This window comes from Tupaia chinensis, unplaced genomic scaffold (assembly GCF_000334495.1).
Source record: "Tupaia chinensis unplaced genomic scaffold, TupChi_1.0 Scaffold000473_1, whole genome shotgun sequence".
NCBI classification, from domain to species: domain Eukaryota; kingdom Metazoa; phylum Chordata; class Mammalia; order Scandentia; family Tupaiidae; genus Tupaia; species Tupaia belangeri.
This window is the reverse complement of record NW_006159982.1, coordinates 958,765-974,880: the sequence shown is the minus strand read 5'-3', so window position 1 is coordinate 974,880 and position 16,116 is coordinate 958,765. Positions and strand designations below refer to the sequence as shown.

General features: G+C 45.6%; 1 protein-coding gene across 1 annotated transcript in view; it reads right to left on the bottom strand.

Annotated features, from left to right (window-relative positions):
* The window catches only part of SMYD2 (SET and MYND domain containing 2), a gene marked incomplete at its 5' end in the record, with an annotated part of 30,995 nt that overhangs the window by 3,302 nt on the left and 11,577 nt on the right, over positions 1 to 16,116 (bottom strand). Inside the window, 7 exon segments of the mRNA XM_014590653.2 lie at positions 139 to 247; positions 2,507 to 2,681; positions 3,887 to 4,007; positions 4,666 to 4,776; positions 7,164 to 7,266; positions 10,215 to 10,282; positions 15,815 to 15,939. Coding sequence (XP_014446139.1) covers positions 139 to 247; positions 2,507 to 2,681; positions 3,887 to 4,007; positions 4,666 to 4,776; positions 7,164 to 7,266; positions 10,215 to 10,282; positions 15,815 to 15,939 — 812 coding nt within the window.

Below are 16,116 nucleotides of genomic sequence, written 5' to 3'. Positions count from 1 at the left end.
CACCGAGCTCCTGTGGCTGGAGGGTGGGTCAGGAGCTGGTCATCCTCCACAACTTTAGCCACTGGCCTTGGGAGGTGCGAGGAGCACAAAGGAGGCCATCCGGCCGTGCGGAATCCTAACCTCTGGTCACAGACGTACCTTCTTCAGGGCTCGCTCTCCTGCGGCTTTGTTTTCCAGGCCCATGTACAGTCTTCCTAGCTTCAACCACATGGAGGCCACGTTGAGGGAGTACAGTGGGTAGTGCTTGCTGCAAGGACACAGAGACAGCAGGCCACCTTACTTACTGCCACACCGCAGGCCAGTGGCTGCTGAGATTGTGGGCAGACTCCACGGCAGCTAGGCTTCTCCAAACTCGCCAGGCTCTGGCAGGGGCATACAGATGGCTCCTCAGGATCTGATCATCAGTGCCTTTCATTCTTCCCAGCCTGTGCATTTCTGAAAAGCTACATGAACACTGCTAGAGAAATCCTATACAGAATGTAAATGTAATACTCAGTCCCACTCTGGGTTGTTCTATTTCAGGTGTACCCAAAGCAAGGCCCTGGGAAAATATATTTTAGCATAAATGTCGCATTTGTGAGTGTAGCAATTAGGCCTGTCAGCTCAGTACATTTACACACATACACACCTCCATGTCTTAAGAGCCCATTTTCAGGGCCAGCAAGTGGTGTGGTGACTAAGGCCCTGGACTCCCACATAGTCGACCATGGTTCTAAGCTTGAGTCTGGCAGCTTGCTTTCTTACTTTCTCTCTCTCGTAAGTACACATGCCCTATAACAAATTTTAAAATAATAAATAAATCATTCTTTTTTTAAAAAAAAAGCCAATCTTGTCATACCCTCTGATTATTGCTCGTTTAGCAAAATTATAAACTCTCTGAAGTCAGGAGAACATCTCCCATTCTTCTAGATTCCTCCTGTTGTCTGGTAGAGGGCCCGGTGCACAGCAGCTGTTTGCTTCTGGGATTTAAGTGCTGGTGGGGCCTGCCTAAGAAAAGGCTACTCCTCCAGGTCAGGGCCCAGGAGGCAGCTCCTGGCAAGAAAGCATGTGTGTTTGTACACATATGTAGGGAGCAGTATTTACATACCAGTCTGCTCCAGCCTGTCTATCCTGAGAGTCTGTCCAGAAGAGTCATGTTCTAGCAATATTCCTGGGCCAGAGACAATGGACTACCTGTATCACTGGGGACCAGCAGCCCCAGAGCTAGACCTCTGGGAAGGCCCAGCAAGGGACAATGATGAGGCTGGTCTGCTGTCTATCTGTCTCCCTACAGATCCCCCAGAAGGAAGGGCGCATGAGAGCAGAGGAGCTCTTTGCCCACTCCTGGAGGAAGGAAAGGTTTTGAGATGATCCCCAAGGCAACAAATTCTGTTTCCAAGAGCAGCTTTTAGGAGCTGGCTTCCCCTTGGGCTCCCCCTGCTGGCTAATGGGAGCACAGTGGGGTGGGTGGAGGGCAGTCCTGGCAGTGGACTTTCAGACTAGACACAGACTTTACAACCCCCGATCTTAAAACCTGCAGCGGTACTGAGGGCTTCTCAAACTCATGAGAAACACCTAGGTGCTTGTGGAACTTAAGGAGTTCTGGGTCCAATGCCCACAGATTCTGATCTGCTTGGCATACTTGGTCTTGGGCAGACCCTGTAAATGTGGAGCATTGATCTTAAAGAGCGCTCTGGTGACCTGAGCTACACCACCCCAGCCCTGAAGGAGCTAGCCGAAGTCAGAGGATGTCAAGACTTCCTGCTGTCACCCACTTCAGGGTTTAATAACCCTCTTCCCTGTGGCTAATACTATAACTACAAGTTAAAACCCAACTTGTTTTACTGAAACCTAGGAAGGGTGGGTATTACCTAACTACAGCCTCCCAATGGTCTCAGAGTTTGTCCACTTGCAAACTGGGGTTGCAATGTGGAAAAGTAAAAGGGGATGGTGTAAGCAGTTTTTTTAAGACCACCACATTCCCAATTCACAAATACCCTTTATTTCTTGAGAGAGAGATTTTTGCTATAGGGCACATGTGGTCACTGGGAAGACACAGAGACAGAAAGCAAGAAATCACTCCCCAGGGACGATGGTCACACTACAATCCCTCTTCCTCCATTCCCCCTCTCCAGATCTTGAACCTCATGCACATGCACCCGGCATGAGTTTTCACCAGGTCCAGGAACTGAACGGCAGTCGACGACATGGGAGTCTAGCAATGTAACCATTACGCCATCTGCTTTTTAACACTAGCCTGAATCAACCACTGTGGATATGGGCCCTGGGCGAAGGCTGGGCTAGACCTGGTCTGCATAACCTCAACCTGCCTCCTTTGGTGTCTCCTTGGGAGGGATGAAGGACCACACCTGCCTCAGTGGAACAGCGCCCTGCACCTGTACCTCCAGATGTGGTGCAGAGAAGAGCCTGCTGTTCTAGGCCTGTTCCAACATGGACAGGAGGATGACAACACAGCTGTTCGCATTCCATCCCGTGCCAGGACGATCAGAACGGCCACTGCAATCACCTGTAGGGCTTAATGATTCTCTGTCCGTATCGCAGGGCTCCTTCCCAGTCCTGCATGTACAAGCAGACGCCCATGGCCTGGTACATCATGTGCAGCATGTACACGTTGCTGTCCTCGAACACGGAGCTCATCTTCTCCTGGCTGAGCTCGCAAATCTCCAGCAACTCACTAGGGGGTGCTGTGGTGTCAAGGGAATGACCAAACATGAGAGGCCCCTGCCGCTGGGAGACTTCCCTAGGCAAGGTTCAAGAAATGATTTCATCCACTCCACCTACATCCCCTGAAATAGTAAATCCCAGAAAGATAAGTGAAAAAGAAACTTTGTGTTTCTCAAAGAAACAAACTAGGAAACCTGAAGACCTCAACTGCTAAACAAACTACAGAATTATAGCCATGGCACAGTCCTTCAGCCTGATGGGAACATGTTGATCAGGACCACATCCTCAGTCTTCTTAAATTCAAATCCTTACCCAAGCTAGAACCCTGAGCACATCAGGTGGAGGATTTTAAAGGAAGTTGACCCCACAGTTCTTTCTTGGGCTGAGAAATAATGTGCCATTCTTCTAAGTTCCTGCCACTGAATTTACATTCTACCCTCTGGTTAGAAATTTAAGCCCTTAAGAACATGGACTTGGGGACCAGCAGTTAGCGTAATGGCTATGTTGCTGGACTCCCACGTAGTCGACCGTGGTTTGAGTCCCAGACCCGGTGGTTTAAACTCACGCCGGGTGCATGTGCGTGCGTGCCTAAGATCCCAAGAGGAGAATGGAGAAGGGATTGCGGCGTGGCCATCCCCCCTGGGGGGTGATTTCTCGCTTTCTGTGTCTCTGTCTCTGTCTGTCTGGTGAGCGCACGTGCCCTATAGCAAAAACCTCTCAAAAAAAAAAAAAAAAAGAACATGGACTTGTATAGTCGACAGAACTGGAGTAAAATGTGAGATGTGATCTGACCAGCTGTGTCCCCAGGGTTAATTACATGCTAACTCTAAGCCTCTTTCCTCATCTGCTACATGGGAATGCCAAAAGCCCCTATCCAGTGTCCTTGAGGGCAGGGGTAAAATCATCAAGGCTCCTGGCAAGGTACCATGCCCAAAGTAAGATGCCCAATAAATGAGGGCCTTCAAGAGCCTGTTCTTCACTGTATTCTGCCACGTGGAGCTCCTAACCAAACTAATAAAACAAGGAAAATTAAGGACAGTATAAAACCCTGGCAGGACTGACGCTACATCATGGGTGGTCAACACATCTTCTCACATGTACCAGTCAACAGTCTCTCTTCGATGTTGAGAACTGTGAGCCCACCTTGTTCTGCTGTCCCTTCTCAGTTCCCCACCACCTCTTGCAGGTGAGGGATAGTAAACTGGACAGTTGTAAAGGATATATTTGTAGTGCTTGGCTCTCCGGAACTCCTCAATGACATTGCGTGCATATCTGACCATGTCACGGATGGCTTCTGCCTTTGGGGGATCATTGAGCTTCCGGATTTCCACCTTGGCCTTATCCTGAGGGAAATGTCCGTAAGTGGAAGGCATTACGATCCATGGAAACCAAGCTGATGAGGAAATCATTTAAATAACACATATTCCCATGCAGGGGTAAAGGCCTACCCATTCCAAGGTTACAGAAGAATTAAAGGAAATTAGGCAATGGATCTAAAGGAAATTCAATACTCTAGTACCTTTTTACAAAAACAAAAATCTATTAACTTTCTAGCAATCCTTACCTAGGGAGGACGCCTAGAATGTGTTTGCTAGGGTGTTTACACACCTACAAATTAAGAGAATAGTAATAATTTGGGCAATGCCAGGGAAATTCCATATATTATGGTGAAGAGGCCAGATAAGCCTGGAAATTGTTCTCCTATGCTTTTTCCCTCCCCTTTTTTGAGCATTCCTTTCTTTTCAAGAAATAGTAATTTGAAAGATCTTTCTCTTATTTGTACACGGTAATAGAAATGTTTTCATCAGTTACTGGGAGCAGGTTTGAACAGAGACCCAGTCTAACCAGATTCCCTCTGGCTGTCTTTGTAAGGCATATCTTAAGGGTCAAAAATATCATAGGAGGAAATTCGCTAAGTGAGATAGGGGCACTCATTCGACAGGGAGGTCCTGAGCCCAGGGTGCTGTAGTGTCGGCATCCCTATCAGGTTGGTGAACCCACCTTGTCTTTGGTGGTGCACTCGTGGCACTCACAGGTGAAGAAGTAAGAATCCCGTAACCGGTCGTTCCTATCTTCTGTTGGGTACAGGAGGTCAATATAGCTGGTGAAAACCTAAGGGCTCCAAAAAGGCAATACCTCAGTCTGCTGCCCTCATCATTCCCAAGGCTCTGCACACCTCTGTGGTAGGGTCCTCTCAGGAAAGGAGGATGAGGCGGGCCACGGTAGAGGACACTGTTCACTTTAATACACTGCATTCCTTAAACCCAGAGGCCACCTAGTGTTGTCCACCTCCTCGTGTGGAGAGAAAGTCTACCGACTCAACGAGTCCTTAAAGCAGCCAACTGCGAGGTGAAAGAAGCCCTTCCTCCTCTTTCCCCCTTCTGTCCCAGAAGGAGCAATCTGTGAATCTACCCCAGGAGTATATGGCTTTGTCTCACCCAAAAGGGGAAAGATTCCACAAGGCCTTGGGATTCAGCCTGTGCTGTCTCTGCCTGGCTTTGTTTAGCCTCTTCTATCTCACAGCTCGGGATGGTCCAGATGCTTCCGTTGCTGACTGCTAGGTGCATGCAGTATGGTGTGGACACATGCGCACTGCTCCGCTCCCTCCTCTCCACACTGGCTGGCAATGGGGCAAGAGGTCCTACTCAGCTGGCTGGGGCTAACAGCTCTGGGGTGCAGAAGTCAGGTGGGGAAAGCACGGCTTCTAGAACACCAGCGTGCTATGGCCTGACCCAGCAGGCAGCTCCTGATCCTGACAGGCCAAAAACACTGGAAGTCTTCCCGCTGGGCAATGGGTTCCCCCGTCCTTGCTTGTTCCTGACAGGGTCTGTAACTAAGACTCGGAGCATATGGAGAAGGCCGGCATCTCAATGTCCATCACCTACTCGCTGGGACACACAGCCAGGCTTACGTTGGACGGAAGAGATGGATTTCACAAAGCCGCCAGCGTGCCAGTGACCCCTGGCACTGCCAAACAGGCAGGGAAAGAACGTGCACAGGACTAGATGCTGCAGGGGCAGCCAGGCCCCCCCAGACCTGGCCATGCTGGGGCTCACTAAGACACCCTGAGGAATGGTTCCTTCCTCCCTGAAGGGCAAGTAACCCGCAAAGCACTGACTTTCCAAAGAATGGAGGTTACTATGTTTGAGATCGGAACACATGAGGGCAATCGCCAGCCCTGCTTCCCTCCCAGGGCATGAGCCTGCCCGACATCCTTGGAAATGACTGATGGACACAGTGCAACAAACAGAAGGTTCCAGAAGATGGCGACAAAGGCCACTCAAGTGTCACTGCTCGCAGCTCAGACTGAACTAGTCTTGGTGCCAAACCATTTGTCTCTCTCATCAATACACAGGACTATGGGGGCCGGTGAGGAAATTCTGACGGACTACAATCGTCTGCTTTAATGGAGAGATCAGGGTAGTCTTGTAAGACATTCAGAGACCCAGATACTCTGGCCGAAGGGATACGCTTGTCATGAGGGAGTCGGCAAAGGGTAGAGAGGCCAACCTGCACCCTGAGTCTCAGGCCCCAAGTCAGCTGTGCACTCGTTAACATCTTCCAAGAAATCACAGCATTTATCATCGAATACACTGGTAATTATCTCTAGAATATAAAATATCCCCAAATGCACCTTGAAACAGCATTATAAATCACTGAACTGAATTTTAATCTAAATGTGTAGTTATAGTTCCTATATATAAAGTCACAGGTCTTGCTAAGAGTACAGAGCATACATACAGCAATTAATCAGGCCAGCCTTTTCAAGGTGTGGCATCTTATGAGGCCGCTGAGGAATCACAGCATGTGAAAAGAAAAGGGAACCACTTAGCAAGTGACAGGACACCTGGTTCACCCCCCAGCCCTAAGTCAGGGAGAAGCAGTGATGGTGCCTCTTGGCCATCGACTACCTCTGCTTCTCCAATCAGCACAGGCAGCTGGCCGGCTGAATTACCTGCCTAATGAAGTGCACCACAAACCACGTCCAGAGGTGGAACCCACCTGATGTGAAATGCTGCCAAGGTACTCAGAACAACAGCTCTGTGGCTACATGGGTTTTGGATAACCAAGGCTTTGGACCTTTTGGATGGGGACAGACAAGAATTCAACAGTCCCAAACAAGAGAACAAAGGGGGGGAGGGACTCAACCTCAATTGTGTGGCAACAGAGATACGCAGACTCTTAAAAAAGAATCAAAACCTTTATTCTGACCATTTCAGCAGTCTTCTTTCTCTTTAAATCTCTATAAACCTTTGTGAGAAATTTAGCTGAATCTATTCTTTCCTGATTCTTCTTGACCAAGGATGGAAATGGTAGGCACCAAATGGAAGCCCCGAAGTGTGGGGCTCCAAGCTATGGGTGCTCAACTGGGTCATTAACCCATGGAGGGTCTGAGGACAGATGCAGTTCAATGGCTGGAATCTCTTACACCCAAAGTTGTTAAGTGATGCTGCACAGATCTGTCTACACTGCCTTTCAAGCAAGGGTCACAAACTCACCTCCTCTCCAGGGCTGATTTCGTGTACGGCTCTTACTTCTGCCAGGGTCCCTCTGTAGGTCACAATGACATTGGGACAACAGCTATGATTCATCAGAGCAACACTGTCGAGAAGAGAAAACCCAGGTTTCTTAAGGAGGTAGAGACATAATTCCCTTGGCTGCTTGTTTGCTAGGTCTGTAAGATTTTTTTTTTTAAATGTTATAGTTGGTCATCATATTCTAAGAGGTTATTCTGCATGCATTTATAATCTCATATAACATCTGAAACTTCAACCCTACTGAAAAGTAAAATCTTCAGCCCAAAACAGAGATATCTAAGCCAAAACCAAAACACACATGACAGTGAAGACAGCAACAAGGCCAGCCAGGTAGAATGGTGGTTAGGGTGGCTGGATTCCACATGGCCAACTGTGCGGTTCAAGTCCGGAACCCAGTGGCTTGGAAAACATACCAGGCACATGTGTGTGCGTGCCTAAAACTCCAAGAAAACAGTAAAGGTGAAGGGACTGCAGTGTGGTCATCCCCTCTGAGGGGTGCTTTCTCATTTTCTTCCTCTCCTCCGCCTCCCTGGCTCCTTCTGGAGCACATACACCCCATGGCAAATTGAGGGGAAAAAAAGCAACAAATGGCACATGTATTCCTTCCTGAAAGATGCAGGTCTCAAAATTAAAAACCTATTGCATTGTATGCTGCAAAAGGCAAACAGGTTGTCTCTTCAAGCAGCTTTTTATACTAGTGGGTTGTTTCTCACATGTCTTCAGATGTTGAGAAATGCTCGCTTCCTGAGTGAGGGAGGGCTGTGATCGCCCCAGAGACCTGGAGAAGCCCGTCTGAGTCTCACTGCACCTCAATTTCCTCATCTGGGAAATTGGGACATGACTGTTCTGCTGCCCACTGTCTGCTTTTCAGGGACAGCGAGGACAGAGAGAGATTCGCCTATGCGAGGTGCTTTGAGCTTTCTGATTATATCAAGGTCAAAGTTCTGAGAGCAGAAATTTCTAAACTACAGGTTTTGCTTGATCTCTGAAAATGCTGCCTTTGAAATCACAATGCCGATAAGATTTTAGCCCGAAGGGATTTTTTTTCCCCAATTAAAACTGCCCGGAAACTGGGGCTCATGCTCCCATGGCACTCACATCCATGTGTATCAGGGTCACCTGTCTGACCCTTCAGAGGCCAGACCCCTCCCCTGCTTGCCCAGAGAATACAAAAAAGTGAGAGGTTTCGAAGCCTGACAAGGGCGAGCTGCCCCGGGTTTGCCATGAGGGGTGCTGGAGGGGGAGTGACCGTCTTCCACCTCCTTTTTTGTGAGAGGTTTAAGTGGAGTGTGTGGTCTTATGCAGGGACCAACAGATGACTTCCAAGTCTTGTCTTTGGGAGGGATACAGTTGCGCCCTGCACTGGGGCCCACCCTGGTTCCTAGCAAGTGATACACAGGGAATTGACGCTGGGAAATTTGCTGCCTGAATGTGCGGTGAGGACAGCTGAATGAAAGGAAAAGCCGCTCTCTATTGGGTTGGGCTGTCAGGAATATCGTGACAAATATCTGCATAGACAAATACGTGACTTTCTGGATGACCAAATAGAACTGTCCTACAGAAGAACTATATTTAATATCTTTATTAGATCTCTTTTAATGGGTACAAAAGACATGCACTATAGCAAAAACTCTCAAACAACTCATCGTTCCTGGGTAGCCACTGAGAAGCACGGAGGCTGCGACCACACCACTCCATCTCGCTTTTCGTCTTTACCATACTGAGAGCAGAGACTCCAGGCTCGATTTTGGTTCAGAAGTGAATGTAAGTCCTCACAGGGACCAAGGCCCTCCCTCTTTTTTTTAATCTTCCTTTTTCTAAGCGCAAAATTCTAAACAGAGATTCGCCCCCAAATACTTCTCTCCTCACTATCAGAATTCAGAATTCGAAATGCAGGTGACACGATTTTGTCCGTAGGGACAGTCATTTTATGGGAGTAAATTGTTGGTCTCTCTGGTTTAAGTGAGTCTGTCAGAGCTGCTCATGAGACAAAAGACTTGCACCTGGCACACAATATCCCTTTAGATGCAACCAATTTATGATGTGGATTAATTCAGGCTGGGGATACAGGAAGGGTTCCTTGGCCATCTTTGAAGCAAGGGCTTGATATCAGGGGCCTGAAGCATTCTAGAAATGCCCATTTCAGCAGGGAGACAACATCAAAGCATTCTGGGTAATCTACTAAGTTATAAAGGTCTTCACTTGTCAATTCACTAGGCTTTTCTTTTTTTGGGGGGGGTGGGGGCGAGAGAGAGACAGAGAGAGGGAAAATAAGTAATCACCCCCTAGTGGGGATGGCCACACTGCAATCCGTTCTCTTCCATTCTCCTCTTGGGATTTTGGGCATGCATGTGCATGCATTGGTGTGATTTTCAAGCTGCCGGGCCCGGGGCTCAAGCCACAGTCAGGATGTAGGAGTCCAGAGCCTTAGCCACTATGCCACCTGCAGGCCCCTAACCAGGCTTTCTTAAATCACTCATGTGTTTTTGCAAATAGAGAGAAAACTCCTATAGTTCCTTAAAATTTTTCTCTAGTTTACTACTTCGGTAATATTCTCCTTCTAAACTACGCTGTGTCCGTGCTGGTATTTTTCCAAAACGACAGATGAGGAAGAAGTGCATCTATTCGCCACCCAAGCCAACTGCCAATTCTTGGCTGGCAATTACCGTTTCACTTTGAGCGTAAGAAACCCAAAGATTTCCAGAACCATCATTATGCAAAAGCAGATTTCTCAGCAGGGCCTGGACTGTTTCTTCTATACACACTATAAAATATTCCTTAATAACAGCTCTCTGCCTAGCAGGACTTAACAAGCAACTGTTCTCTTAACTACTACCTTCAGATCCTTAAGTAGAAAGGAAATATTTTGAAATCTGGCAGATTAAAAAGCTGTCTTAATTCACTTGGAGTTTCATGTCTACCACATGCAGTTAAATGAGTTATAGAAAAATCAAGAAAAAAATCAAATTGGTGTTAAATAAGTAAAAAGAAGAGAAGTCAAACTCAGCCTACTCAGGAAATATTGCTGATCCCAAATGAGAAAGTTCTTCATCTTCAATCGTGAAGCCATTACAGTTAACCTGCAATGAGAAGAGGGGAGAAAGAAAGAAAAAAGTTGCTAAAATTTCTCTCTGAATGGAGAGCATTTCTTTAATTGCGACCTTTAAGAAATTAATGGGGAACATGTTCTAATTTAGTAGTTTCAAAAGCTTTCGTTTGGCCATGGCATCCTTTATTCAAACAAAATTTATGTGTCATCCTACATGGAAATAAAGACAAGAACTATTAGGGTTGAAGCACTCTACAGGGTGGCCTGCCTACTCATCTAAATATAAGGGTGTGTTCAAAAAATTACAGATAACAGATATTGTGAAAAAACTATCCATGGATTTGAAAATTATTACATACCAAAATATAGTTGTACTCTCAAAAATATTTTTAAATTTCTTTTATGAGTGTGGAGGACAGAAAAAGAATAAATGAGAAAGAAAAAGAGCACGTTTATATGTGGACCCCCAACAGGGTCTGGAGGCCATGATCCAACCCGCTTCTAGCAGCCCCAGATCATGGGCATGCACTTACACAGGGAGGTTTTCAGACACAAACTGGGAACTTTCCCATGTGGGTCAGGGCATGGGCTGTTTCTTCTACACACACTATAAAATAGTATGTAGCAGCACTGTGCTCCAACACCGTGCCAACCTCTGGGAGCTAAATTTGTACTTTAATTCCACTTCCATAAACTTTTTGGTACCTTTATTGAGTGGCCTAAGAACACTTCAGTCCCCTAAAGCTGCATGGACTGAAGTTTGCACACCTTCCTGGGAGTCAGGACATCCTGAGTCAGGACAGCTGGAGTCTAATCCCAATTATGCCACAGCTTCATTGTGTGATCTTGAGCCCATCACTGAGGGCCTCTGTTCTTAAAAAAGGAGGCACTTATTCCAATGCCTGTCTCATAAGGTGAAGTGGTAAATATGAAAGTCCTTACTCATCTCCTCTAATCACTGTCCCTCCCTTTGAGGGACAAAGGACCAAGGGCCTGAATCTGAGGGACTGAGACCTGGCCTTTCATGTCTCAGCCAAACCGACCCCTGGCTACTTTCTCATCCTTTAAAAGAAATGTTGCATTGAAAAATAGTAAGGGCAACTCATCAGGCTTAACTTAGAGGGAACAGGCTGAAAATGAGGACTGTAAATGCCAATTTCTGTATTGTTCTATAAATTCATTCTTTCTACAGACATCTATGGAGAGCCTTGATGTGCTGGGCACTGTGCACAGAAAAATGAAAAGGCCAAAATCTGTGGCCTCAAAGGACACCCAGTCTCTTGGAAGACGATTCAATGGTGTTCTTTATACGTCTCTAACATTTCAAGCAGGAAGGGAACTCAATCTCTTTACTTTTTACGTGACGAACCTAAAGTCTGAGAGGAGCAGGAACTTGTCTATAGTCAGAAAACGAGTTGGTGGCAATGGCTGAAACTCCTGCTCATCCCAAGCTGCTGGTGAGGTGTGCATGCCAGATGATTCCACCCCATGCTCCTCCACACCTGGAGACACTGGTCAGCCATAGTTCAGGCCAACTGATGGATTTTTTATAAAACTAGCATCCCCTGAGCACTTCCTCCCAGCTGGGCACCATGCTAAGGATTGTAAATCCGGGTCTCACTCTACGATCATTATCTACACTCCTTTTGCAAATGTGAGAACTGAGGCTCAGAGAGGTTCGCTCTTACATGATATGTTCAAGGAAATAAAAGTGGCAACTGGCAGAAGAAAAGTCAAGAGTTCACACTGGAAAGTCTGACAAGGCCTGGTTTCTTTACCCTATATACCATGTTTCTTCTAAAACTGACTCGAGCTACTAAATGTTAAGGTGACAATTTAATAAGATTAAAGAGCCAATGACAAAGGCTTGGAAATCTCAGTACTCACAGAAGTGAGGCTATGATGGGTCTGACTTGCAGTGTTTATATACAATTCAACTTAAGAAGAAGAAAATGGGAGGGCACTACAGGTTAATAAAATAACACACAGCCTTTGACATCCCAAGCAGCTGGGTGTTTCTGGGCTGAGGAAAGCTGGCATACTATTTTTTGTGCCAACATCAAGTATTCTGACCAATTTTGCCAATGGACATCAGTAACCATAAACCAATGATCATCAACCAAGGGTTTTACACTCATTCAACAAAGTTCACTGGAGCATGAACGTGTGTCCTGCACTTTACTAGATACTAAGTGATCTCTATACAATCTTAGACTTGATTCTGACATGCCTCGGCAGGGTTCTGGTACCCGCAAATGACAACAAATGTTTGAAAATGAAAGAATGAATGAGAGAATTAGGCGTCAATTTTCAAAACTGATCTACCGCTCCTTACTACTATCAGGGATTCTTGCTGCTTTGCTATCTCCTCTAGAGCAAGCCCAGCTGGGACAGTCTATGACTCCGGGTTCCTTCAGGCTTGAAGGTTCCATGACCATCAGGCCCTTTGCTCCCTCCTCTTCCCGTGGAAGAACATGCGTATTTCTTCATAAGTGAAGGCTCCTGTAAGCCTAAGTGTTGTTACTGCTTCTTTCGGGAAGGTGGTGATGGCGTTTAAACTGAACTGCATAGCAATTATCCTGCCAGCTCTCCCTCCCTTCTGTAATCTCCCTATAGAAAAAAAAGGGAACTGTGCGTTAAGAAAGATGCATGGGCCAGAGTCCTCTTTTTCAAGTCAAATCAGGCATTAAGTGCCTTGCAGGAGCTAGTCTCATAATTAGCATTTAGACTCAATGTAGGCTGCACACCAAAAATACACTTCCCAACCACGCATATGTTCCCGGTGATTAAAACACACCTCGGTGCTGTTGAAGGAGGGTGTTGCCTTCTGCCGCCAGCTGTTGTGAGGCTGCACCGTTAACCCACAGAAGCCTCTGAGCACCAGACAGAGGAGAGGGCTCTAAGGCTGGGGCAGTGGTCACTGTGGCTAGGGGTTGATAGGCAGGACCGCAGGGGTCACGGGGCTGCAGCAACACTTCTCAATTTTGCTTGGCAGTTTTCTTTGGAGGATGCTAAATGTCCTTTTTAAATTTACATGTGAAAAGGTGTGTGCATGGGTTCTTTTGTGAACACAATCTCAGAATGGACACTATGATCTGATAAAGTCTATAAAAGAATTACCTACAGTTATATGTGTACATATATAAATGTATATATAAATCTGCGTATATATATACACACATACATACATATGTGTGTGTATGTATATACTATATACACACATATGTGTATACACACACACACAGTTTTTTCTCTTTTTAAGGCACATATGTTCTGGATTTTATGAGTCATTCCAAATTTCACAAACTCTTATTTTTCCCACATGTATACTTATACTTGTACGATCAGTGCCTTGAGCTCGATTATAGAAATACGGTCCCTGGGCCAGCTAGTGGCACGGTGGCAAAGGTAGCTGGATCCCCACATGCCAATCATCCAGTTCAAGTTCTGGACCCCATGACTTGAGAAACATACTGGGTATGTATGCAGGGTGCCCAAAAATCCTGAAAAGAGGAAGAAATGGAGGAGAAAGGATTGACCATTCCTCATGGGAGTGATTTCTCACTTTCTCTTTCTCTGTCTTTCTCCAGTGAGCTCGTGCACCCATATCATGCACCCATATTAACACCAATAATTCATCTAATTCATCTACCAGCATGTGTCACTGTGTCAGAGGAAGGTTTATCTTTCCTTATAGCTAGAAGTGAAGATACTTTAGGTTTACTTTTTCATATAGCCATGCCTCCTCTAACCCAGAAAAAAAAAAAAATCACATACTCAGTTTAACAAAAAATATAAGAGAAGTCAATTCCTCAACTTCCTATTCTCAAATAAATCCACTATCTTAGGATTCTTAGGAAAATGTGGTGTACATCCGAGATCATAAGAAATTCAGGAAGGTCGCTTATCCCTTCTACCTTAACACTCACAACCTGAACCTTTTTTTTTTTCCTTTTGTAAGGAATAGCTTTTTTTTTTTTTTCCTGATTATGACAGTCACATAACTAAAATATATATAAATAAACTCTGGAAGAGAATTCACTGAACTGTTAACAGTGGTTCTTCTGAAAAGGTTGAAGTGGATAGAAATAAGATTCATTCCTTTATATGTGCAATTTATAATGTGTGTGCTTTTTACCTTTTTCCTCTTGGTATTTTTTTAAGTAATACATGCTCATTGTAGAAAAATGCAGAATATCATCCAGCAAAAACAGCTAAATTTTTCCATAACTCAGAAGACAATCAACAGAAAACTTCCATTTAATCTTTACATAGGTCTGTGTTTCTTCGTAGCATACACATTTTTCATCCTGCTTCTATACTTAAGGTTGTATCATTATTTTACTACATCCTTAGTCTTTAAAACGTAACTTACAAAGGCAACGTACCCTTCCATCACATGGCTGTGCCACAATTCATTTAATCAAACTGTTACTGCTCACCCTTTTCTAATATTTCTTTCTTCCTCCTTCTGTCTTTGTTCCTTTCCCTCTCTTCCTTCGTTCCTTCCTTCCTTGGGCTTTTAAAAGAACCCTACAATAAACTTGTATGTAAATCTCTGTCCATAATCTCCAGATTATTTCCTCGGCAGATTCCTAGAAATGGAATTACTGGGTAAAGGATACATTAGTGATGCTTATTCTACTCTAAGACAAAAACATGTCATTGTCCACCTAAGCTCATTTATACAATGAGAGGCAGAAGGTTCTGGCAGGACAATGGAGCTACCTGCACTAATGGAGCAGAATCCCAGTATTTCACCCTGGGTAGGTCACCTTCTACTAGATGCCCAGTGAGTGGGGGAAGAAAGGGGAGGTGAGGGAGAGAAGCCCTCGCAGTGACAGGAAGACTATATCCTGCTGGAGCAAGCCAGCTACATCCTTGCCTCTTTTCTCCTGACACTGTCCAAGCCATGGCCTCTCCAGTGGCCTACTTTCCAGTTCTTTCATCACTTTGAGGTTGTCCTTATTTAGGAGCCTCTCTTAATTTTTAAATTCTCTCTGATTTTAGAAAACCTAGGCTTCTCTACGCAAGATTTCGAAGCACCCATCAGGAAAGTCTTCCTGCATGTGGATCTGCTCAGGCTCCTCTGTGTGGTGGCTGTCCTTGCTTGGCCACCAGAGGAGGCTCCTCTCAGGGGATCTGCATAGGTTTTATCAATGCAGCCTTGGTAGGAGTAAAAAATCACTACAGATAGAAGGACAGCTTTTTTAGAAGGGAAAGTTTAAGAGAAGCAAAGTAAAATTTAATGTAGGAACTTCAAATGATCTTTCTCTGCAGAGCTTAGAGTATGCATAGTACTGAGGGCAACGGCTACTTGTTTTCACAATCTCTTTCCCAAGCAGAGGTAGAGGTGAATCTTCTACAGTCTACCCCACAGTGAAGGCATCACAGAGGGGACCTTGACCTATTCAGGTCATCTAGCAGGGTCACAGCAACTCAGGGTCCAACAGGCCCAGAGCCCGGCCGCCAAGTGAGACCAACTTCTATTACCATTGCATTCACTGAGTATGGGTGGAGAGAGGATAGGCCACACTGATGTCCCCTGATGGCGCGTGCTTACCTGTGCAAAGAGTACTACTAGGTTATCGTTGTCAGGGAACTCGAGGTGCTTGGAGTAGAAGTGGCGGAGTGCAGCAATGTCACTCTGAATCAAATCCTTCTTCTCATTGTCTAACTTATCCAGATCTGTGGACAAACAATCCATTATTCACCAGGTAGAAAACTGGATTTCTAGCTATATCCTTTTCTTACCACAGCTAGCATGGAGAAGAGGGAAAAAGAAAAATTAAAAACCAATATGTCCAGCCACCAGAGAATATTCTTCCCCATCACTTGGCCTCAACGAACGCTAGGGGAAGACAA